This window comes from Plecotus auritus (assembly GCF_963455305.1).
Source record: "Plecotus auritus genome assembly, chromosome: 7".
In the NCBI taxonomy this organism is placed as follows: Eukaryota; Metazoa; Chordata; class Mammalia; order Chiroptera; family Vespertilionidae; genus Plecotus; species Plecotus auritus.
This window is the reverse complement of record NC_137774.1, coordinates 139,531,736-139,555,934: the sequence shown is the minus strand read 5'-3', so window position 1 is coordinate 139,555,934 and position 24,199 is coordinate 139,531,736. Positions and strand designations below refer to the sequence as shown.

General features: G+C 42.3%; 1 protein-coding gene across 1 annotated transcript in view; it reads left to right on the top strand.

The window, feature by feature from the left end:
- Positions 1 to 15,498: 15,498 nt before the first annotated feature.
- Positions 15,499 to 24,199, top strand: part of NAIP (NLR family apoptosis inhibitory protein) — a gene marked incomplete at both ends in the record, with an annotated part of 30,770 nt that continues 22,069 nt past the window's right edge. The window contains 5 exon segments of the mRNA XM_080677480.1: positions 15,499 to 16,066; positions 17,349 to 17,448; positions 19,932 to 20,013; positions 20,900 to 20,951; positions 23,935 to 24,054. Of these exon segments, the coding sequence (XP_080533606.1) occupies positions 15,499 to 16,066; positions 17,349 to 17,448; positions 19,932 to 20,013; positions 20,900 to 20,951; positions 23,935 to 24,054 (922 nt within the window).

Below are 24,199 nucleotides of genomic sequence, written 5' to 3'. Positions count from 1 at the left end.
TTAGTATAAAAAGAAATTAAGTATAAGTATTAATTCAGTGTAAGATAAAAATTAATCAATAGTTATGAAATTAATGCCTATTGATATATTTGGGTTTAAATCTCTCATCTCACTTTATGTTATTTTAACTATTCCATCTTTATTGTTCTCTTCTTGCCTTTTTTTGGATTGATTCTTTTATACTATTCTAGGTTTTTCTTCAACTAGCTTGGAAATTACATACTTTATTTTTATTCTTTTAGTGGTTACCCCAGAAATTACAATCCGCATAATTTCTTAACTTGGGACCTCTGGTGGTGGGTGGGTGGGAAAAGATTAACCAGAGAACTTATATGCATATATGCATAACCCATGGACACAGACAGTAGTGTAGTGAAGGCCTGGGTGGGGGGTAGATGTGGGCTAGAAGAGGTCAATGGGGAAAACACGGAACATCTGTAATACTTTCAGCAATAAAGATAAATTTTTTTTTAAAGTAGAACCTGAGGCAAAGATGAAAGTATTGTTCCTTTATTTAGGAGGTGCTGGAAAGTGAGGGTAGGGCAGAAAAAGGAAAGAGGTTGAGGTCGTGTCGATTTCCAGTCAAAGGCACCTACCTGTGCTCATGAGTGCAGGAGGCAACCAGTTGATGTGTCCTTCTTGTATAGATGTTCTATCTCTCTCTTCCCCTCCCTCCCTCCATTCCACTCTCTAAAAATCAATGAAAAAAATATCCTCAGGTGAGGATAAATAAATAAATAAATAAATAAATAAAATTGATTGTGCTGATGATTCAATTCTGTGAACGTGCTAGAAACCATTGAACTATACACTTTAAATGGGTGAATTGTATGGTACGTGAATTATCTCTATATATAAAAGGCTAAGTGACCGAACATCCATCTGTCCAACCGCCCGACTGGCCGGTACATGTGACACGCACTGGCTTGACTCGCGCATGCATGATACATATAAAGCTCTCACTGGCACCAATCCCACGCGTGTGTTTTGATCTGTCACTGTCAATCGTGAATTTGGTTGTTTTTGTTGACATTCTGAAGCTGAAAGAAAGAGGCGTCTTTGACAGAATATTTCTGAAGACCAACTATTGGCACAACGTACCTCTGAAGCCGGCTAAGTACTGTAGTGTTTGGAGATGTTTCAAACAGTTGTCTCTTAAAAGAAATATGAGATCAGAGGATTTTGCTTCTAGCAAATGGTTAATAAAACTTGGAGATGGCAAACTAGATAGCAGTTTTCATTTAGGAAATAGAGGCTCGGTGCACGACATTCGTGCACTTTGTGGGGGGTCCCTCAGCCCGGCCTGCGCCCTCTCGTAGTCCAGGAGCCCTCAGAGGATGTCCGACTGACGGCCTAAGCCGTCAGTCAGACATACTTAGCGCTGTGGTGGAGGTGGGAGTAGCTCCCACTACCGCTGCTGCGCTCGCTAGCCATGAGCTTGTCACCTGCGTTGAGCATCTGCCCCCTGGTGGTTTAGTGCACGTCATAGAAACCTATCATTCCGCCATTCGGTCGATTTGATTATTACCTTTTTATTATATAGGATGGATATTATTGAAATCCCCCGTGAAATGATTTGTAATGGATCTATTATTGAAGCTACCTTTGGAAATAGTATATCTATAGATAGTACTAAAAATATATCTAAACATGTGATTCTTTGTCCTAAAAATGACCACGTTCATAAATTAAATGAAGAAATTTTGGATATACTTGATGGAGATTTTCACACCTATTTGAGTATGATTCCATCAATTCAATAGATGATGCCAAAAAGGAAAATTTTCCCATTGAATTTCTTAATAGTATTACTCCTTCAGGAATGCTGTGTCATAAATTAAAATTGAAAGTAGGTGCAATCATCATGCTACTGAGAAATCTTAATAGTAAATGGGGTCTTTATAATGGTACTACTTTTATCACAAGATTGCGACCTAACATAATCAAAGCTGAAGTATTAACAGGATCTGCGGAAGGATAGGTTGTTCTGACTCCAAGAATTGATTTGTCCCCGTCTGACACTGGCCTCCCATTTAAATTAATTCGAATACAGTTTCCTGTGATGCCAGCATTCGCGAAGACTATTAATAAATCACAAGGACAAACTCTAGACAGAGTAGGAATATTCCTACCTGAATCAGTTATATGTTGCTTTCTCGGACATGATCAGTTATATGTTGCTTTCTCTCAAATTCGAAGAGCATGTGACGTTAAAGTTAAAGTTGTAAATACTTCATCACAAGGGAAATTAGTCAAGCACTCTGAAAGTGTTTTTACTCTTAATGTGGTATACAGAGAGATATTAGAATAAGTTTAATCAATTTATCAGTCATTGTTTTTATATCATGTTTTTGTTTTTATATCATGTTTTTGTTGTTATATCATGTTATTGTTTATTTATTAATATATTCATATACATTTTACTAATTTTCTTTCATCTCTGACACTTCTATTATAGAGAAAGGGCGAATAGCGATATTAAAATATTTCTTCTAATTAATTTCCTTTCAATGTACACGAATCTGTGCACCGGGCCACTAGTATCTCAATAAATCTGTCTTAAAAGTGAAACACTGGGAGAATACAAAGGGGTAGGGTATAGAGGAGTAGATGAATGCAGGGCTGAGAGAGAATTATTTTTTAGCATTTTTATGTAGTTTTAATTTTTGAGACATGTAAACAAATAAAGTATTCAAAAATAATAACATTGACCTAGCTGGTTTTGCTCAGTGGATAGAGCATTGGCCTGTGGACTGAAGGGTCCCGGGTTTGACCCCAGTCAAGCGCACATGCCTGGGTTGTGGGCTCAGTCCCCAGTGGGGGATGTGCAGAAGGCAGCTGATCAATGATTCTCTCTCATCATTGATGTTTCCATCCCTCTCTCCTTCTCCCTTCCTCTCTGAAATCAATAAAAACATATTAAAAAAAACATTTATGGAATCTTGGGAAGTTGTGGTGAAGCAAATGTAAATAATGTTTTAGCTAATGTTAGCTGTTAGTTGAGGGCCTGAATAATAACACAAAAGCAATCCTGTTCATCAAATAATGTAGTAGCAATGGAACTAGAGGTTGGAGGGGAACTGCAATAAAATTTCTTTTTCATTTATTTGGGTCATGGTTCAAGTGATACATTTTCCACCTATATGTGGCAATACGTGCACTATTTCTATTTTGTTGTGACTCTTGCCCTTGAAAATAACTATATCTATACAAAATGAAGATGGCAGTACTATTTGAAGATTTAGATTAAAAACGTGAGTCTTGTATTTAAGGACCATGGGTGACCCACTGTATACAGAAGGCATGTCACAATCAAAATACTAACATATTTCAAAACTGAGGGGACAGTAGGACTTCTTCTCAGAATGACAGTAGGAAAGAAGAACCATAAACATTGTGTAAGTTTTCTCAATGCTTTGTAACTTCCTCATGTCCCATCTGTGTTCAACTATCTGTACCTCTGTAATGATTGGCAAACTCGTAACATGACAGGATTTCGAGTGGTGAGAAAGGGCACAGCCAGTCCTTGGGAAGTGGGGTGGTAGAAATGCAGGCCTTTAGTGGGTGGCAGAGTTTAGGAGAAAGGGCAAGAAGTTTGAGTCCAAGGGGCCTATTCTGTTCTGGGGAAACCTATTACAAGGTGGACTGGGGCTCTGATGGGGTCCTTATGGAATTTAAATTCGTGATTTCACCTGACTAAATTGCTATTTGAGTCACATCTCAGGCCAGGGCCCTGAAAATAATACACAGTTTGTTAATTTATTAATTCACTCAGCAAACCTGTACATCCCTATCTGATAGTAACCTAGGTAGTAGGATATAGATACTAAAAAGAGGACATAAACCCTAACCTCATGGATCTGTGAATCTCCCAGCCTAGAAGGGAGACCTATAAAGAAGTCACTGTGAAAGTGCGAATAGTTTGCCAAGTGCTTTGGGAATGCAGAAGAGGTGCTGTAAATGGGCCGGGATGCAAACCCAGTACCTACAGAGGCCAGGCAGATAATACAAGTGAGTGAAAAGGGGCCAGGTTGCTGCCAAGTGGCGGCATCTGGAAGCACCTGTTCCATCTAAAAGAGGCAGCCTCTGGATGCTGGGCTCAGGGATAGAAGAGAGACACAGTTTTCACTGTACATCTTTTTGTACCTTTTGAGTTTTATCACCTTATTAAGTAACATTATATAAAAGGATAGCATCTCCCTAGCCAGTTTGGCTCCGTGCATAGTGTGTTGGCCTGCAGACCAAAGGGTCCCAGGTTCGATTCTGGTCAAGGACACATACCTTGGTTGCAGGCTCTTCCCTGGTCCAGGCCCTGGTCAGGCTCATGCAGGAGGCAACCAATTGATGTGTTTCTCTCACATTGATATTTCTCTCTGTCTTTCCCTCTCTCTTCCACTCCCTCTAAAAGATCAGTGGAGCCCTGACCGGCGTGGCTCAGTGGATAGAGCATCGACCTGTGGACTGAGGGGTCCCGGGTTCGATTCCCAGTCAAGGGCACATGCCCGTGTTGCGGGGTTGATCCCCAGTGTGGGACATGCAGAAGACAGCCGATCCATGATTCTCTCTCATCATGGATATTTCTCTCTCTCTCCCTTCCTCTCTGAAATCAATAAAATTATGTAAAAAATAATAAAAAAAAGATTAGTATTAAAAAATAAATAAAAAATAAAAGATCAATGGAAAAATATCCTCAGGTAAGGATTAACAAAAAGATGAAAAGGATAGCATCAAGGCAATAAGACAAGAAAATGAAATGACTGTAAAAAACAAAACTATCATTCAGATAATACAAATATCTACTTAGAAAATTTAATAGGATTTCTAATCATTAAAAATCCTATACATTTAGAAAACAATAGTAAAATAAGGGCAACAAAATCTACAAGTTACAACATCAAATGTAATGTGCATTGGACAGAGATACACACAACATAGATGAAAAGTGAGGTTTACTGTCAGACAGAAGGGTCAGCTGTGTGGAGAGGTTGCAGCTGGATGCACCATGGAAGTGCTTCAAAAGAACACTGTCCCTGTAACATTATACATACATATTAATACAAAAGTTAGGAGGGGCCAGGGAACAGCTGGCCAACTTTTTAACAATAATTGCTTCTTGGCTGGGAAAATGGCCTTGTTGGACCAGAGCTTAGCCAGAGGAGATCACATGCCAGGCCTGCTGGTGAAAAAGCTTTGCTACTTGCTCAAATACCAAAATAAGGAGGAAATGAGCTTTCTGGGTTTGCCTTTGTTTAAAACAGGGGTCCTCAAACTTTTTAAACAGGGGGCCAGTTCACTGTCCCTCAGACCGTTGGAGGGCCGGACTGTTGTTTAAAAAAAAAAAATGATGAACAAATTCCTGTGTGCACTGCGGGCCTGGGACAAGTCGGCTGCTAAGCAGGACAGGCAGCGGCACCTGGCGGGCCGGATAAATGTACTCGGCAGGCTGCATGTGGCCCGCGGGCCGTAGTTTGAGGACACCTGGTTTAAAATCTAGCCTTTATGGCAGCATCACATAGTGGTTAAGAGTGCAGACTATGTGCCCTAACTGGTTTGGCTCAGTGGATTGAGCGTCAGCCTGCAGACTGAAAGGTCCCAGGTTCGATTCTGGGCCAGGGCATGTACCTTGGTTGCGGGCACATCCCCAGTAGGAGGTGCGCAGGAGGCAGCTGATCGATGTTTCTAACTCTCTATCCCTCTCCCTTCCTCCCTGTAAAAAATCAACAAAATATATATTTTTTTTAAAAAAAGAGTGCAGACTCTGTAGCCAGACTGATTTATCTGAACCCCTATCTGCCTAAGTTTCCTTGTCTGTAAAATGGAAATAACATGCCTGCTTGGTTACTGTTAAAGGGATTATATGTACATTTCTGAAGCACTTAGAACTGTGTCTAGCAATTAGTAGTCTCTAAATAAATTTTAATTCTTTTTATAAATTATTTTTTTATTCATTTCAGAGAAGAAGGGAGAGCGAGAGAGGGATAGAAACATCAATGATGAGAGAGAATCATTGATTGACTGCCTCCTGCACGCCCCACACAGAGGATCGAGCCTGCAACCTGGGCATGTGCCCTTGACCGGAATTGAACCCAGAACCCTTCAGTCCGCAGGCTGACACTCTATCCACTGAGCCAAACCAGCTAGGGCCTTAGTTCTTCTTTTGTAATTTTAAGAGAACATTTATTTGGTAAATCATAGAGATAGAAAAAAAGGAATTCCTAAAAGAAATGGGCTTAGGAAACAAGTTATAGAGGTAAAGGAAGGGCCCCGGGAACTTGGGGGTGAAGAAGGTAATGGTAACGTGCCTGGGACAGGGAGGGGAAAGAGAAAGGCATGGACGGACATGCTCCCTGGAGGGAGAGTGCCTTAGTTCTTATTCTTTATAATAATTACACAATATTGAAATTATTTTTTAAAGTATAAACCCAGAAAAAATTAAGAAAGCGGGAGGGGACCATCAGCACATAGACTATTTTAACAAATTTTTGGAAGGTGGAAACTCAAATAGAATAGTAGTAACCAATGAAGTGGGTCATCGGAAACCACAGCCTGAACACACATATCCCCTGTGGGAGGCTCTTCACCCTGCAGAGAATCCTGGAGCAGCGGGAGACCCCGAGTGCCAGGTAAGAAAGAGGGCAGGAATGACGGGAAGGGCTGAAAATCGGTGGACTAATTTAAAATCTGTGCATGGGACAGTTGGCTCCCTCCACCCCACCATCAGATTATTTGATAGGGTTTAAACCTGAGGCAAAAAATATTAGATGAGTATCTTTAAAAAAAATTGAATAAGCTGTTTCAGCTAACTTGAGCTAGTGTGGGCACTGGCACCCCCAAACAAGGAATCCTTCTAGAACTGGTCATTTTCTGCTCAAGGAACATCCCCAGTGTGCTTTCAGCTGCCAGCTCTGTCTTACAGGTAACTTGAAGTAGTTTTCTGAGGTGTTCCTCTGATTTAGAGCTTCTCCAGGGTAAACCCTGACTCCCCAATCTGGCCTCCATAAAGTAAAGGGCTTAGTTCAAGTCACAGTGATGTGGCTTTTAATTAGATTTTAACCGTAATTCTGACCAATCAGCTTTTCAAAGGCCTACTTCTTAAACATAAATTGCAAACCGAAAATCAGTGTGCATTTGAGGATAGCTGGAAATGTGAAAAATAAACACAAAGGAAAGTGGTAATAGCCTTGGAGAAAACATAGTTTAGGAGACAGATGAACTAAACCTTAGTATTGATAAAGTTAATTTGTTTATCAGGACCCACAAAATGGAGGCCACCCCAGTGGCCTGGCCCAAGTCAAATCTAAACCTCAGTAAGCCTGCACTTATGGGACACACCTGTCAGGGAAACCTAACATCTACCAATCACAATCCTCCAACTCAGCTTTAGCTAGTCTACCTTCCCCTAGGACAGTGGTTGGCAAACAGTGGCTCACGAGCCACAAGCGGCTCTTTGGCCCCTTGAGTTTTTAGCAAAGGCCAGCTTAGGAGTACCGTAATTAAGTTAATAACAATGTACCTACCTATATAGTTTAAGTTCAAAAAATTGGGCTCTCAAAAGAAATTTCAATCGTTGTACTGTTGATATTTGGCTCTGTTGACTAATGAGTTTGCCGACCACTGCCTAGGAAAATGGACTGTGGTCCTCATAAGGAAATCCCCGCTCTCCTAGCCAACCCTGCCCTGTTTCCTGTTGCCTCTTCTCTATAAAACTCGCTCTTGCCCCGAATCCCTGGGGAAAAGTGTTCCACTGCTTGTAAGGCACCCCTCCCCAATCCCGGACGGTTTTCCCTTGAACCAGGACAGCAAACTCCTCATTAATCTTAGTTTTATCATCTGACAGTATCGTAGGAGAGAGTCAGAAAGGTTGTGTTGGTTAAAAATAATAAGATTTCGCCGAAACCGGTTTGGCTCAGTGGATAGAGCGTCGGCCTGCGGACTGAAGGGTCCCGGGTTCGATTCCGGTCGGGGGCATGTACCTTGGTTGCGGGCACATCCCCAGTGGGAGGTGTGCAGGAGGCAGCTGATCGATGTTTCTCTCTCATCGATGTTTCTAGCTCTCTATCCCTCTCCCTTCCTCTCTGTGAAATATCAATAAAATATATTTAAAAAAAAATAATAAGATTTCATGAAAATAGAGAACAAGAAAGAGCTGTGGGAAATTAAGACTATAATTGCTGAATTAAGAATTACTATAGGAGGGGAGAAACGAAGATGGCGGCATAGGTAAGCACCTAAACTGCTGCCTCGCACAACAATTTCAAAACTACAACTAAAAGATAGAACGGACATCATCCAGAACTACAGGAAGGCTGGCTGAGTGGAAATTCTACAACTAGAAGGAAAGAGAAAAGTTCACGGAGAATCAGAGGAGTGGCAAAGGGCTGAGGTATGGAGACACGTGTGCAGAGAGGAAGGGCGGCTGAGTGCCTGGCTGACTTTCTCTGGCGGGAGGGGGAAGGAAGCCCCTGACTGTACTGAACCCCAGTTCCGACTGCACTGAACCCCAGTTCCGGGCGAAACCCCGTGGACCCAGGCTCATACAGGTGGAGTCTGGACTGTCAGGTAGAGAGAAAGGCACACGGAGACCCGGAGACTCAGGGGAGCCACGGCAGGCAGGGGTCCTATAAGGCTATCTCCAGCACCAAACTTCTCCCAGTGTAGACACAGCTGATCCTCACAGCCAACTGGCCTGGAGGTCAATTCCTCCCAGTGATACCAACAACAATCAAGACTTAACTACAACAAGGCTGTACACACAGTCCACAAAGGGGTGCACTGAGAGTGTCCACCTCAGGTAACTGGGGAGGCCGACCCACTGGGCCATATAGGAAACCTAGCACACAAAGCTACCCTACCAACTCAGGGAAGCAGCGAAAATGCGGAGACAAAGGAACAGATCACAAACAAAAGAAATGGAGGAAAACAAACGACTGGATATGGAGTTCAAAACCACGGTTATAAGGCTTTTCAAGAATATCCTAGAAAAGGCTGATAAATTTAGTGAGACCCTGGAAGATATGAAAAGGACCAACTAGAAATTAAACATACACTGCCTGAAATGAAAAATATTATACAGAGACCCAAAAACAGACTAGAGGAACAAAAGAATCAAGTCAAAGATTTGAAATACAAAGAAGCAGAAAACACTCAACTGGAAAAGCAAAAAGAAAAAAGAATTCAAAAAGTTGAAGACAGTGTAAGAAGCCTCTGGGACAACTTCAAGCGTACCAACATCCAAATTTTCAGTATCTTTCTCTGTCTTCTCCTGGCACCCAACTCCTGGGGGGGTGCCAGGAGAAGAGAGAGAGCAAGATACTGAAAACCTATTTGAAGAAATAATGACCGAAAACTTCCCCCACCTGGTGAAAGAAATAGACTTACAAGTCCAAGAAGCGCAGAGAACCCCAAACAAAAGGAATCCAAAGAGGACCACACCAAGACACATTATAATTAAAATGTCAAGAGCAAAAGACAAAGAATATTAAAAGCAGCAAGAGAAAAACAGTTAGTTACCTACAAGGGAACACCCATACGACTGTCAGCTGATTTCTCAACAGAACCTATGCAGGCCAGATGGGAGTGGCAAGAAATATTCAAGGTGATGAACAGCAAGAATCTACAACCAAGATTACCCAGCAAAGTTATCATTCAGAATGGAAGGTCAGATAAAGAGCTTCACAGATAAGAAAAAAGCTAAAGGAGTTCATCACCGCCAAACCAGTATTATATGAAATGCTGAAAGGTATTCTTTAAGAAAAGGAAGAAGAAAAAAGTAAAGATAAAAATTATGAACAACAGCCGAAACCGGTTTGGCTCAGTGGATAGAGCGTCGGCCTGCGGACTGAAAGGTCCCGGGTTCGATTCCGGTCAGGGGCGTGTGCCTTGGTTGCGGGCACATCCCCAGTGGGAGGTGTGCAGGAGGCGGCTGATCGATGTTTCTCTCTCATCGATGTTTCTAGCTCTCTGTCCCTCTCTCTTCCTCTCTGTAAAATATCAATAAAATATATTTAAAAAAAATTATGAACAACAAATACATATCTATCAACAAGTGAACCTAAAAATCAAGTGAATTAAAAATCTGAGGAACAGAATAAACTGGTGAATATAATAGAATCAGGGGCATAGAAAGGGAGTGGACTGATAATTCTCAGGGGGAAAGGGATATGGGGGGTGCAGGAAGAGACTGGACAAAAATCATACACCAATGGATGAGGACAGTGTGGGGGAGGTAAGGGCAGAAGGTGGTGTGGGAACCGGGTGGAGGGGAGCTATGGGGGGAAAAAGGAGAAACAATTGTAATAATCTGAACAATAAAGATTTATTACATTTGAAAAAATTACTATAGGAGAGTTGGAAGATACTGGAGAGGAAATTTCCCAGGAAATAGAGCAAAAGCACTAAGAATGTAGGGGCAGGGCGAGTTTGGGTGATCAATTAAATCCCCACCTAAATCATGGGGATACCAGAAAGAGTGAAAAGAGAATAGCAGACAGTAGGAAATCATCAAAGAAAATGATAGAAAGCGATGTCTTAGGGCTGAGGGGCCACCCCTGTGTTCAGGGTGAAAGGGCCCATTGCGCAGAACAATGAATGTAGAAACACCCAAACGTATACACAACATTTTGGAATTTTATAAGCCCAAGGATAAAAGAGAAAATCCTAAAATAAACCAGAAAGATAGAAACTGTCACCAGCAAAGAAATAAGACTTATACTAGCACTGTGAGCACTAACCAATCTTAACTGTTTAAAATAAAACACTTCCTGTTGTGGGACTTGGTAGGTGTTGTCATTCCTTGTGGGTCCTTCACTGGCCCTTTTGACTTCATACTTAGAGCATTTATGGGTAATTTCTCAGTGAACTGCAATTTGTTTTGAGTTTTAGTTCCTCAAATATTTTCTCATTGCTTCCCATTAAAGGACCAACACAGCATTTGTACGCAGGCTGCCCATTCTCCTTCCACTGGACAGGGACTCCAGCTAAACCTCTTTGTAAGTAAATTACCATTTCTGGCAAAGGTGCTTTTCTTCCACACCTGAAGTAATGGCACTCCTATTTCTCTTATTTTTGTTTCTCTGGAGACAAGAGGACAGGCACTATAGCCACCCAGACTTGGGTTTAAATCCTAGATCCATGACGTAGTTGCCTCAGCTGGTACTGTTTGCTCTTGTAGTCAAAGAACATGAAATCTGGAGGGGGTCTTAGAGATCTCTCATCCCCAGAAATGGCCTCCTGATTAGCAAAATGGACCATAAACATAAAATTGATCCTAGCTGTTCTGTTGGAACCCCGTGTTTATTTATCTCTGGGGAGGCCTGGAGCCACGGTGCTGTCTCTTGGCCAAATCCGCATGGAATGTGCTAACGTGATTACTGTATTCCTGTGCTGGGGTCTGAGACAGACCAGGTCACCCTATACCAGCTTTTCTGTTTTTGAGGCTGGTCTTGTAGCCTAGTTTTGGCCATGTGACCAGAAGAGTATAAAAGACCCCTCCTTGGAAGAGATTGTAGTTTCCCGAGAACAAGGTATCTTGCACATACCTAGGTTGTCCATTCCCTGAAATGCAGCACAGCCTGTGCAGCTTAGGCCGCCAGGAACTGGACCTGGGATCTGAGCCCTCTCCGATGTTTGCCTGTTTTTTATTTTTATTTTTGTATCTTATCCTTTACCTGTATTAAAGTCTTATGTAAGTATACTATGAAGAGTCCAGTGAGTTTTTTTCAAGTACCCAAACCCATGTAAATGCTAAAGATAGCACTGCGAATGGGATCATTGAAACAGTCTTTGGCTTTATAATTTAAATAACGACTAAGGCTTTGTTTGGCAGAAAGAAAAATAAAAAGTGGGTGAAAGATTTACAATCACTGCCCTGGCTGGTTTTGCTCAGTGGATAGAGCGTCAGCCTGGGGACTGAAGGGTCCCAGGTTCGATTCCAGTCAAGAGCACATGCCCAGGTTGTGGGCTCAATCCCCAGTGGGGGGCGTGCAGGAGGCAGTCAATCAATGATTCTCTCTCATCATTGATGTTTCTATCTCCCTTCCTCTCTGAAATAAATAAATATCTATTAAAAAAAAAAAAAGATTTACAAACACTGATGGCAGGCTGGCTTCTGAGGAATCCCTGGTTTGAATTCATTCAAGTACTATGACTATTGATGGGAGGGAAAGCACAGCAATGAAATGTAAATGTGGTCAATCCAGAGCCAGAGGAAATAGCTGAGTGAATTACAATAGAAATTTAGAGAGAAACCAAGATGGCGGCATAGGTAAACACCTAAATTGCTGCCTTGCACAACAATTTCAAAACTACAACTAAAAGACAGAATGGACACCATCCAGAACCACAGGAAAGCTGGCTGAGTGAAAATTCTACAACTAGAAGGAAAGAGAAAAGCTCACAGAGAATTGGAGGTACGGCAAAGGGTCTTTGTGTGCGCAGAGAGGAAGGGCGGCTGAGAGCCTGGCTGACTTTCTCTGGCGGAAGGGGGAAGGAAGCCCCCGACCGCACTGAACCCCAGTTCTGAGTGCACTGAACCCCAGTTCCAGGCGAGCCCCTGGGGACCCACGCTCTTACGGGGGGAGTCTGGACACTCGGGCGGAGACTCGAGCTGGGAAAGGCAGAAGTCTGAAGGCGCGCGCGGGCTAGTGCGCACAAAGGCTGCGGAGGTTGCCACAGGCTTTCCCTAGTGGAAGGGAGTCAGAGGCTCGTGACTGCACTGAGCCCCAGTTCTGACTGCAGTGAACCCCAGTTCCAGGCGAGCCCCTGGGGACCCACGCTCTTGTGGGGGGAGTCTGGACTCTCGGGCAGAGACTCGGGAGCCGGGAAAGGCGGAGGACTGAAAACGCGTGCGTGCCAGTGCGCACAAAGGCTGCGGAGGTTGCCACAGGCTTTCCCTAGTGGAAGGGAGTCAGAGGCTACTGACTGTACTGAGCCCCAGTTCTGACTGCAGTGAACCCCAGTTCCAGGCGAGCCCCTGGGGACCCATGCTCTTGTGGGGGGAGTCTGGACTCTCAGGCGGAGACTCGAGCTGGGAAAGGCAGGGGTCTGGAGGCGCGCACATGCGCGCAAGGGCAAGGCTGACGGGAAGCCAAGACTGAGACTCCACCCCATCCAAGCTGAGCACAGAGGCTATTGCAATTTGGCAAGTCTAATCCTATAAGGCTGTCTCCAGCATCGAACTTCTCCCAGCATAGACACAGCTGATCCTTACAGCCAACTGGCCTGGAGGTCAATTCTTCCCAGTGATACCAACAACAATCAAGACTTAATTACAACAAGGCTGTACACACAGTCCACAAAGGGGTGCACCAAGAGTGTCCACCTCAGGTTAACTGGGGAGGCAGACCCACTGGGCCATATTGGAAACCTAGCACACAAATCTACCTTACCAACTCAGGGAAGCAATGAAAATGCGGCGTCAAAGAATCAGGTCACAAACGAAAGAAATGGAGGAAAACAAACGACTGGATATAGAATTCAAAACCACGGTTATAAGGCTTTTTAAGAATATCCTAGAAAAGGCCGATAAATATAACGAGACCCTCGAAGATATGAAAAAGGACCAACTAGAAATTAAACATACACTGACTGAAATAAAAAATATTATACAGAGACCCAAAAACAGACAAGAGGAACACAAAAATCAAGTCAAAGAATTGAAATACAAAGAAGCAAAAAACACTCAACCGAAAAAGCAAAAAGCAAAAAAAAAAATCCATAAAGTTGAAGATAATGTAAGAAGACTCTGGGACAACTTCAAGCGTACCAACATCAGAATTATGGGGGTGCCAGAAGAAGAGAGAGAGCAAGATACTGAAAACCTATTGGAAGAAATAATGACCGAAAACTTCCCCCACCTGGTGAAAGAAATAGACTTACAAGTCCAGGAAGCCCACAGAACCCCAAACAAAAGGAATCCAAAGAGGACCACACCAAGACACATCATAATTAAAATGCCAAGAGCAAAAGACAAAGAGAGAATATTAAAAGCAGCAAGAGAAAAACAGTTAGTTACCTACAAGGGAACACCCATACGATTGTCAGCTGACTTCTCAACAGAAACTATGCAGGCCAGACGGGAGTGGCAAGAAATTTTCAATGTGATGAATAGCAAGAACCTACAACCAAGATTACTCTACCCAGCAAAGCTATCATTCAGAATTGAAGGGCAGATAAAGAGCTTCACAGATAAGAAAAAGCTGAAGGAGTTCATCACCACCGAACCAGTATTATATGAAATGCTGAAAGGTATTCTTAAAGAAGAGGAAGAAGAAAAAAGGAAAGATAAAAATTATGAACAACAAATACATATCTATCAACAAGTGAACCTAAAAATCAAGTGAATTAAAAACCTGAGGAGCAGAATAATCTGTCGAATATAATAGAATCAGGGGCATAGAAAGGGAGTGGACTGATAATTCTCAGGGGGAAAGGGATATGGGGGGTTCATGAAGAGACTGGACAGAAATCATACACCTATGGATGAGGACAGTGTGGGGGAGGTAAGGGCAGAAGGTGGGGTGGGAAATGGGTGGAGGAGAGCTATGGGGGGGGGAAGGAGAAATAATTGTAATAATCTGAATAAAGATTTATTTAAAAAAAAAGAAAAAAAATAGAAATTTAGATAGAGGGTACGTCAGCTGACAATCCTGTACCTCAGCTGGTTTTGGTTGCTTTGACAAAAATGAAAGTAACTAAGAAAGAGCCTTAGCCTGCCAAGACCAAAGCTTTGGCTATTTTCTTCTGTGAAGGGAAGAAACATGAGGCCAAAGTAGAGGTGGGCAAGTATTTCTTCTGTTCAGAATGAGACCCCATCTGATAGATAACCACTAAAGGGTCTCTACAGGGAGAGGGCAGCAAGAGAACTTGAAACAAAGGAACTAATCAATCAAAAAGCGAAATAACCCTGTGGTCTGCTATTGAGAGCTACTCAGGAAACTGCTGGAACAGATTTAACTCATTACTGATCACTGAGTGCTTTTCCTTGCCTTCGTTACTGAGAAATGAAGGGCACGCTTGGCCTTCATCAAGACCTGTTCGCTGCCACTTTTGCAGAAATGTGGTTAGATGGGCAAATTGCAAATCAGCTTAGCTGGATAAAGGCAGGGGGCACATAAAACACCTAATTCCACCTGCGGGGTTACATGGAATACTCCTGAGGCTCCTGAAGTGTTGGGATGCAAGCAAGCATCTTTAGATTTATGTGACTACACTAAGGAGTCCCCTATTTTATGCCTTTGATGTAAGTGACGATTGATGCTGTGATAAGAGGGCCTCCAACCACTTGGACAGAACAGGTGACCTTACTGCTGGGAGGACAGGATGGAGTGAGAGGGGCTGTCGTTGACCTACTAGCGTCTTCCCTCCCACTCGGGCTGAACGATGCACAGATCAGTATTATTCAGAAGGAATGAAACAGAATAAAAGGGTTGAAGAAAATCTCAGGACTAGTCAAACAAGTGGAAATGTCTGTTAACCTGCTTTTCTTTCCCTTCTCAGAAAATGGCCTCGCAGGAGGAGGCCGCTGACCAGAGGATTTCCCAGCATGATGAAACTTCCTTAGCTCAGCTGTCTGCTCTTCTAGGCATCGACGCAGTTCAGTTTGTAAAGGAAATGGAAAAAGACGAGCAGGAAGATCGAGCAAAAATGCAGAAAGGCTTTAACTCAGAAATGCGCAGTGAAGCAAAAAGGTTAAAGACTTTTGTGACCTATGACTCCTACAGATCGTGGACACCACAGGAGATGGCAGCGGCTGGGTTTTATTTCACCGGCACAAAATTGGGGGTGCAGTGCTTCTGCTGTAGCTTAATCCTGTTTTGTACCGCCCTCAAGAGACTCCCCATAGAACACCATAAGAAGTTCAGCCCGCACTGTGAATTTCTTTTGGGCAAAGATGTTGGCAACATTGCTAAGTATGACATAAGAGTTAAGAATCCAGAGAGCAAGATGAGAGGAGACAAAACAAAGTACCAAGAAGAGAAGGCCAGACTTGAAACCTTCCAAGATTGGCCATTTTATGCCCATGGGACATCCCCACGGGAGCTCTCAGCGGCTGGCTTTGTCTTTACAGGTAATTTGAAATCATTTTCTGAAGCATTTCTCTGGAGTTTTAAGTTTAGGTTCCATATTTCAGTTGCAATATTTTGTGAACCTTTCCTCACTTGTTAAATGTATTGTATTAGGTATAAGGTCTAGTTTATTAAAATTCAACTTCAGTAATTTACTTGAGCTTTATGTTTCGTATCGCATATTAATTTGTCAAATATGTATATAATTAGACAGTTACTTTTCCTTAAATTTGGACCTTAGACAATATTGTCAACATTCTTTAGGTCCTTAAAATAAATCATGAGGGCCCTGGCTGGTGTGCTAAGTGGTTAGAGTGTCAGCCCACACACCGAAGGATCTCAGGTTCAATTCCTCTTCAAGGGAACATACTGGGGTTGCAATCCCCAGCCCCCTATATTGATGTTTCTCTCTCTCTCTTCCCCTCCCTCCCTTCCTCCTTCCTTCCCTTCTTCCTTTCCTCCCTCCATCTCCTCACCTCTCTCCTTCCACTCTCTCTAAAAATCAATGGAAAATATATCCTCGGGTGAGGATTAACAAAAAATGAATAAAATAAAATAAATCATTAGAGCTGGACCTCAGTCTCCTCCCCTTTTTCTTTTGCTGCTCCTATAAGATCTTCCTTTGATTCTTTTAATGGCTGCAATATTGGAATGGCTTTCTGTTTGTTGGTGGGTTGGTTTTAATCTTAGGGCTAATTCTAATATATAGGGCAAACTGCATTTAAGAAAACTGCAGTTTGAATTGACCTAGGCATGCCGTAAATGTTATGATGGGTGTAAATGAGAATTGTAATAACAATAACAGCAATCATTTACTGAGTACCAACAAACTCACCAATTACCCCCATTTCACAGTTTAGTTCATTGAGGCTCAAAGAGTTTAAAAACATGCCTGTGTACATAGAAATTTCATTGCAGAGCTACAACTTAGGTTTTCTAATCGTGCTCTACGTTGTGAGTTCTGGGGTTTCTCTGCTTCCCCACTACTGCGGCTCTGAGAGCTCAAATAGCAAACACCAGCTCTGGGAACGCCTGGCGGGCAGGTGTTAAACAGGGGTATGTGCAGTATGGCCATGGCTGATGGGGGGGTCCTAGGCTTAGAAGATGGTCTTTTAGGGCCCTGGGGCTGCGCATGGCGATTCAGCCAGATGACAGTGGAAGTGGACAGAGATGTTGGAGTAAGTCTTCCTCACGCACACAGCAGGCAACTCCCAGAAACAGACCTTCTGGGACTACCCCGTGGTGCCATTGCTGGGCAATCTAAATGTTTTCCTTCACATGCAGGGAAACGGGACACTGTGCAGTGTTTTTCCAGTGGTGGATGTTTAGGAAATTGGGAGGAAGGAGATGATCCTTGGAAGGAGCATGCCAAGTGGTTCCCCAAGTAAGCAGATCTCTCTCTCTCTCTCTCTCTCTCTCTCTCTCTCTCTCTCTCTCTCTCTCATCTGAAACAAAACTAAAGACAAGAGTCACCTTCCTAGAGTAGCATACTCAAAACTGGAATGTTCCAGAATTTCTTCAAGCAAGAATCACATAATTTAAAAATAATTTCTTAAATGTTATTTTATCATCCTAAATATGAAGACATGTTTTGTCAAGTAGAAGTTTCAGGATCCACCCTAACTGATAAATAAGAATAATTCACATAGGGATGATGTAAAATGGCATTTAAAGGAAGTTGGAGAGTAAAACAATGATTAAGACTATTATAAATCGTTTCATGTACTGCTGATTATGTACTGAACAAAAACATTTTATTTAAAAAACTCAGAATTTTGATTGTTGCAATGCTCTTTAGTTCCCTTAGAAAATAAAGTATATTTTAATTATTTTTAATGCTATATTTACTAGTATCTCTACATTACTTTGTATCTAGCAAATACATATTCATTCCCTTTATAGTTTTTAAAACCTTTATTATGGAAAATTTCAAAGGTGGAGAGAATCTATAATAATAAAAGTATAATATGCAAATCGACCAAACGGCCGAACAGTGGAACGACCATCCAGATGACCTTCTGGATGAAGCCGGGGCTGCGAGGGCCTACTCTTTCATGAATTTCGTGCATTGGGCCTCTAGTAGTATAATAAGAACTTATTAACACATGGCCAAGTCATATTCTATTCATCTTTCACCCACCTTTCTTCAGAAATAATAATAATAATAACCAGTTTATATTAAAGTCAATTCCATATATCATATAATGCCATTTGTTGATATCCTTTTTTAAAAAAAATGTATTTTATTGATTTTTCACAAAGAGGAAGGGAGAGGGATAGAGAGTTAGAAACATCGATCACCTGCCTCCTGAACACCTCCTACTGGGGATGTGCCTGCAACCAAAGTACATGCCTTTGACCGGAATCGAACCTGGGACCTTTCAGTCGGCAGGCCGATGCTCTATCCACTGAGCCAAACTGGTTAGGGCCCTTCTCTCTCTTTACTGCTGGTTAATTTAAATCAGAATCCAAACAAATCTGTCTATTACATTTAGTTGATCTGTCTCTTAATATTTTTAATTTATAGATTTCCTTCTTTCCTCTTTTGCTTGTCATTTATTCTTTATAGAAGCCATGTAATCTGTCCTGTAAAATTCCCTACACTCTAGGTTTGGCTGAATCTGTTTCTGTGGAGTTACTTACTGTTTTTCTACTTCCTAGATTTCCTATAACCTAGTACTTGGATCTAGCAATGTGATCAAGCTCATTCTCTATTTCTTTTATATATATATATATATAGATTGATTTCAGAGAGGAAGGGAGAGGGAAAGACAGAAACATCAATGATAAGAGAGAATCATTGATTGGCCGCCTCCTGCACGCCCCCGCAACTCAGGCATGTGCCTGAGTGGAATTGAACCCGGGACCTTTCGGTCCACAGGCCGACGCTCTATCCACTGAGCCAAACCAGCTAGGGTATCATACTCTTATTTCTTTAACAAATATTTGTCATATAGCTACTACATGCAAAGAGGTTATTACAATAAATACCTGGGCAGTTATCTATGTTTATAAGTCATCTTGCACATGTACAGTCATGCTCACAAAAGTGGAAGGATGTCTATGATATGGTAAGTGAAAAAAAGCAATATGCAAAATAATATGTGTAGTGTAAGCCCTTAAAAAAATGTGAAAAGCCACTCAACTTATATACAGACTTGTTTGAAAATATATAGAACCCTAGATGGTTTGGCTCAGTGGATAGAGCATCGGACTGTGGACTGAAGGTCCCGGGTTTGATTCCGGTCAAGGACACATGCCCAGGTTGTGGACTAGATCCCCAGTAGCGGGCATACAGGAGGCAGCCGATCAATGATTCTCTCTCATCATTGATGTTTCTGTCTCCCTCTCCCTTTCTCTCTGAAATCAATAAACCCGGGCATGTGCCCTACCTGGGAATTGAACTGTGACCTCCTGGTTCATAGGTCGATGCTCAACCACTGAGCCATGACAGCTGGGCCACCATAGTTTAATTTAACTAACAAAATCTCCAGCCTATATATATATATATATATATATATATATATATATATATATATATATATATTACTGTAAATCAGTCTCTTTGATTGTATTATATATTTTGTTTCAAGAGAAAAGATAATTTTAAGACTTAATTTTAAATTATTTGTGTTGTCACTTATGTAAGTAAAGAATAATTATGTGAGAATAATGATGAATCTCTTACATTTTGGTATAAGTCTCTTGACAGTTTTATTTGAAGTTGAAAAAATTCACTATTTTTAAGTGTACAATTCAGTAAGTTTTAACAAATGTGTATTGTATAACCATCACCACAATAATAGAGGTATAGAACATCTCTATCACAATATTGGTGTAGATTTTAATTATGTTTATTAATTATAGATGTGAATTTCTTCAAAGTAAGAAATCCTCAGAGGAAATTGGCCAGTATATTCAAAGCTACAAGGGATTTGTTGATGTCACGGTAATTTATAACAGCATTTACCCCCCCCTCATTTTGGCTTTTGATTACCTAATAATATCTGAATTAGAAGAGGATGGGCTTTCTTTTTTTGGGGGGGTGGGGGGAGTCATGAATTCTACTTCTTCTTTCTTATTCCCTTCTTTCCTACCCCTACTTCTCATCTGGTAGAATGAAGAAAATCACATTCTCTTGCTAAACTAGAGCCCTTAAAAGTCTTTTTTCCAGGACTGGCTTTTGATTGGTCGGTCTGCCTTCCTCATAGTCTTTCCCTCTTTGACTGAGGCCACCTCCCCTAGTTTTCCTTGGCTGTCCCATCTGAATACCTGTGTGAGATTTTGGGACCATATCACCATCACCCTCAGAGGGCCTCAGTTCCTGTCGCCTAGCTAGTTACTCTATAACTATTAGTAAGGATTCCCTAATGGCAGGTCATAGAAAACCCAACCCAAATTGACTTAAGCAAAAAGGGGAATTTATTGGCTAACATGACTCAGAAGGTGAGAACCCTGCAGAGAGAACTTGATCTGAAAGTGGAGGAGAAGTGTTTCCTGAGAAAGAAATCGAGTGCAGTTATCAGAGAAGGATCAGTTGCTTAATACCTAATGCCCTTCTCAATCTAGTTTCCTTCCTATATTTAATACTTCCTCATCAGTCAGAGTACATCTATGATATCCACACGTGAATCAGCTTTGGAGCTAGATCTCTGGAAACAGCCACCTTAGAAGGCTTCCTGTTAGGTAGCAGCACTGCATAAAAAATTCCAACATTAATAGAAACAAATATTTGGAGAACGATCTCCAACAACCCTGCCACTCAATCCAATGAAACTTTATTTCATAGATACTTGTATCCGCTAAGTCAAAGTCAAATTTTTCATTTTCTTCAGGGAGAACATTTTGTGAATTCCTGGGTCAAGAGAGATTTACCTATGGCATCAGGTAAACAATCATTTTTTTTTTTTAAGGGAAGAAACGTTAAAATGTTTAAAACGCAGACATATTTCAAAGGCTTTGCTTGTTTATTTCTTTTTTTGTTTTTCTTTTGTCCTCATCCTTTTTTTAACCCTTCTATTTTCTTACTCATTTTGTAGGGCACATGCCCAGGTTTCAGGCTCTATCCCCAGTGGGGGACATGCAGGAGGCAGCCGATCAGTGATTCTCTCTCATCATTGATGTTTCTATCTCTCTCTCCCTCTCCCTTCCTCTCTGAAATCAATAAAAATATATATATTTTAAACACAATTAAAATTTCTGGATAAAATGGTTTTGAAAACATTCTTAAATGGATCTGTGTCTGTTAAGAAATTAAACATGAAGTAATAGAAAAAAATATATATAGTTCTCTGCCTTCAATTCCTTATACAGGGCTTCTAAAACCCTCATAATTTCCTAAGCGATAAGAGTACTAGGGGCATCTTTTGTGCTAATGAGGTGACTCTGGGTGGGCTCCTGGATGGGGGTTGGTCACTAGAAACATGAAACCATGATTAGGAGCTTAGAATTTTAAGTCCTCCTTCCCCCTCCCCCATTCGCCAGAGAGGGGAGTGGGGCTGGAAGTAGAATTAATAACATCTTCATGATGAAAATCCCAGTAGCACAGGGTTCAGAGAGCTTCCAGGTGGGTGACACATTCCAACTCCATGGCAGTGGAAGCTCCCGTTCTTGGGGCCCTCTCCGGCCTCAGCCTATCTCTTCATCCAGCTGTTCACCTGTATCTTCTACCAATCCTTTAATAGACTAGTAAACATAAGAAAGTGTTTCTGTGAGTTCTGTGAGCCACTCAGTAAATGAAGTGGGGGCAGTCTTGTGGGACTGAGCCCTTAACCTGTGGGATCTGATGCTATCTCCAGGTAGAGGGAGTCAGAATTGAGTTAAATTGTAGGGCGCCTAGCTGGTCAGAGAAAACCACCACACATCTGATGCCAGAAGTGTTGTGTAGTCTGAGAGTAAAGGAGACACCCAGGAGGAAAAGACGTATTTTTCCAATACATTAAGCATAACGGATTAAAAATGAAGTGACAGCATGAATCCTGGCATTGAGTGGAACATCAAAGCAATCTTTCATCTTTAGAAAATTCACAAAACCAAGTTAATGTAGATTAAAAAATTTTTTAAAATATATCTTTACTAGAGGCCTGGTGCACGCAATTCGTGCACGGGGGTGTGTGGGGGGTATCCCTCAGCCCAGCCTGCACCCTCTCCAATCTGGGACCCCTTGAGGGATGTCCAACTGCCCATTTAGGCCCGATCCCACTGAGATTGGGCCTAAATGGGCAGTCGGACATTCCTCTCACAATCCAGGACTGCTGGATCCCAACTGCTCGCCTGCCTGCCTGCTTGATTGCCCCTAACTGTTTCAGCCTGCCAGCCTGATCACCCCCTAACCACTCCCCTGCCAGTCTGATCAGCGCCTAACTGCTCACCTGCCAGCCCAATTGCCCCTAACTGCCCTCCCCTGCTGGCCTGGTTGCCCCTAACTGCCCTCCCCTGCTGGTCTGGTTCCTCCCAACTGCCCTCGTCTGCAGGCCTGGTTCCCCCCAACTGCCCTCCCCTGCAGGCCTGGTCCCCCCCAACTGCTCTCTCCTGCAGGCCTGATCGCCCACAACTGCCCTCCCCTGCTGGCCATCTTGTGGTGGCCATCTTGTGTCCACATTGGGGTGGCCATCTTTGACCACATGGGGGTGGCCATCTTTGACCACATGGGGGTGGCCATCTTGTGTGTTGGAGTGATGGTCAATTTGCATATTACCTCTTTATTTTATAGGATTGATTTCAGAGAGGAAGGGAGAGGGAGAGATAGAAACATCAATGATGAGAGAGAATCATTGATTGGCTGCCTCCTGCATGTCCCCGACTAGGGATCAAGCCTGCAACTCAGGCATGTGCCCTTGACCGGAATTGAACCTGAGACCCTTCAGTCTGCAGGCTGACGCTCTATCCACTGAGCCAAACCAGCTAGGGCCAGGTTTAAATTTTTTAAAAATTGATTTCAGAAAGGAAGGGAGAGGGAGAGAGAGATGGCAACATCAAATGATGAGAGAGAATCATTGATCAGCTGCCCCCGGCACACCCCCTACTGGGAATTGAGCCCGCAACCTGGGCATGTGCCCTGACCAGGAATCAAACCACGACTTCCTGGTTTATAAGTCGACCCTCAACCACTGGTTTATAAGTCGATACCGGCCAGGCAATGTAGGTTTAATTTTCAAGTCCTTATAGGGCACAGATGACAGGAACCAAACCCCAGAGCCCACCCAAGATGAGAAAACTAATGGAGGCCATTCCATAGAGTGGACACCCCAAAGGGCAAGAAATAAATCTGCCTGCTCTTAAGGGAACTACAAGCAAAGTTTGTCTTTCTTAACACTAAATTGCGAAGGAGGTGTATCTTCTTTAGCTTTTTGATTGTTTTATTCTGATGCTAGATGATGAGATAATTTTAAAAGGTTTTATAATAGAAAAATTTGAACATATACAAATAAGATAGTATATACTCACTACTCTGCTTCAACAATTTAACACATGGTCAATCTTGCTTCATCTAACTTTCTTCTTTTTAACCTCCCCCAATTATACTGAAGCAAACTCCAAGCATCATATCATTTTGTCTGTAAATATGAAGTGATAACTTTTTTTTTAAATATATTTTATTGATTTTTTAGAGAGAGGAAGGAAGAGGGATAGAGAGTCAGAAACATCGATGAGAGAGAAACATCGATCAGCTGCCTCCTGCACACCTCCTACTGGGGATGTGCCCGCAACCAAGTTACATGCCCTTGACCGGAATCGAACCCGGGACCTTTCAGTCCGCAGGCTGACGCTCTATCCACTGAGCCAAACTGGTTTTGGCTGAAGTGATAACTTGAACCTGATACTTGTAATATCACAACTTGCTGGTCTAACCATATGCCTTTTATTCCAGCTTTTTGCAATGACAGCATCTTTGCTAATGAAGAACTACGACTGGACTCTTTTAAGAAATGGCCCCATGCATCCCCTGGGGGTGCTGCAGCTCTGGCCAAAGCAGGTCTTTTCTACATAGGTGAGTCAGTAGTTTGCATCAGCCTCTTGCCTGCTGCTCACTCAGGGCCCACATACATTTAATGACCCTGGATTTGTATTTATCTAGTCTCAACAATCTCCACTCTTCTAGTCTTTCCTTATATATCCTTTTCCTTGCTATGTCA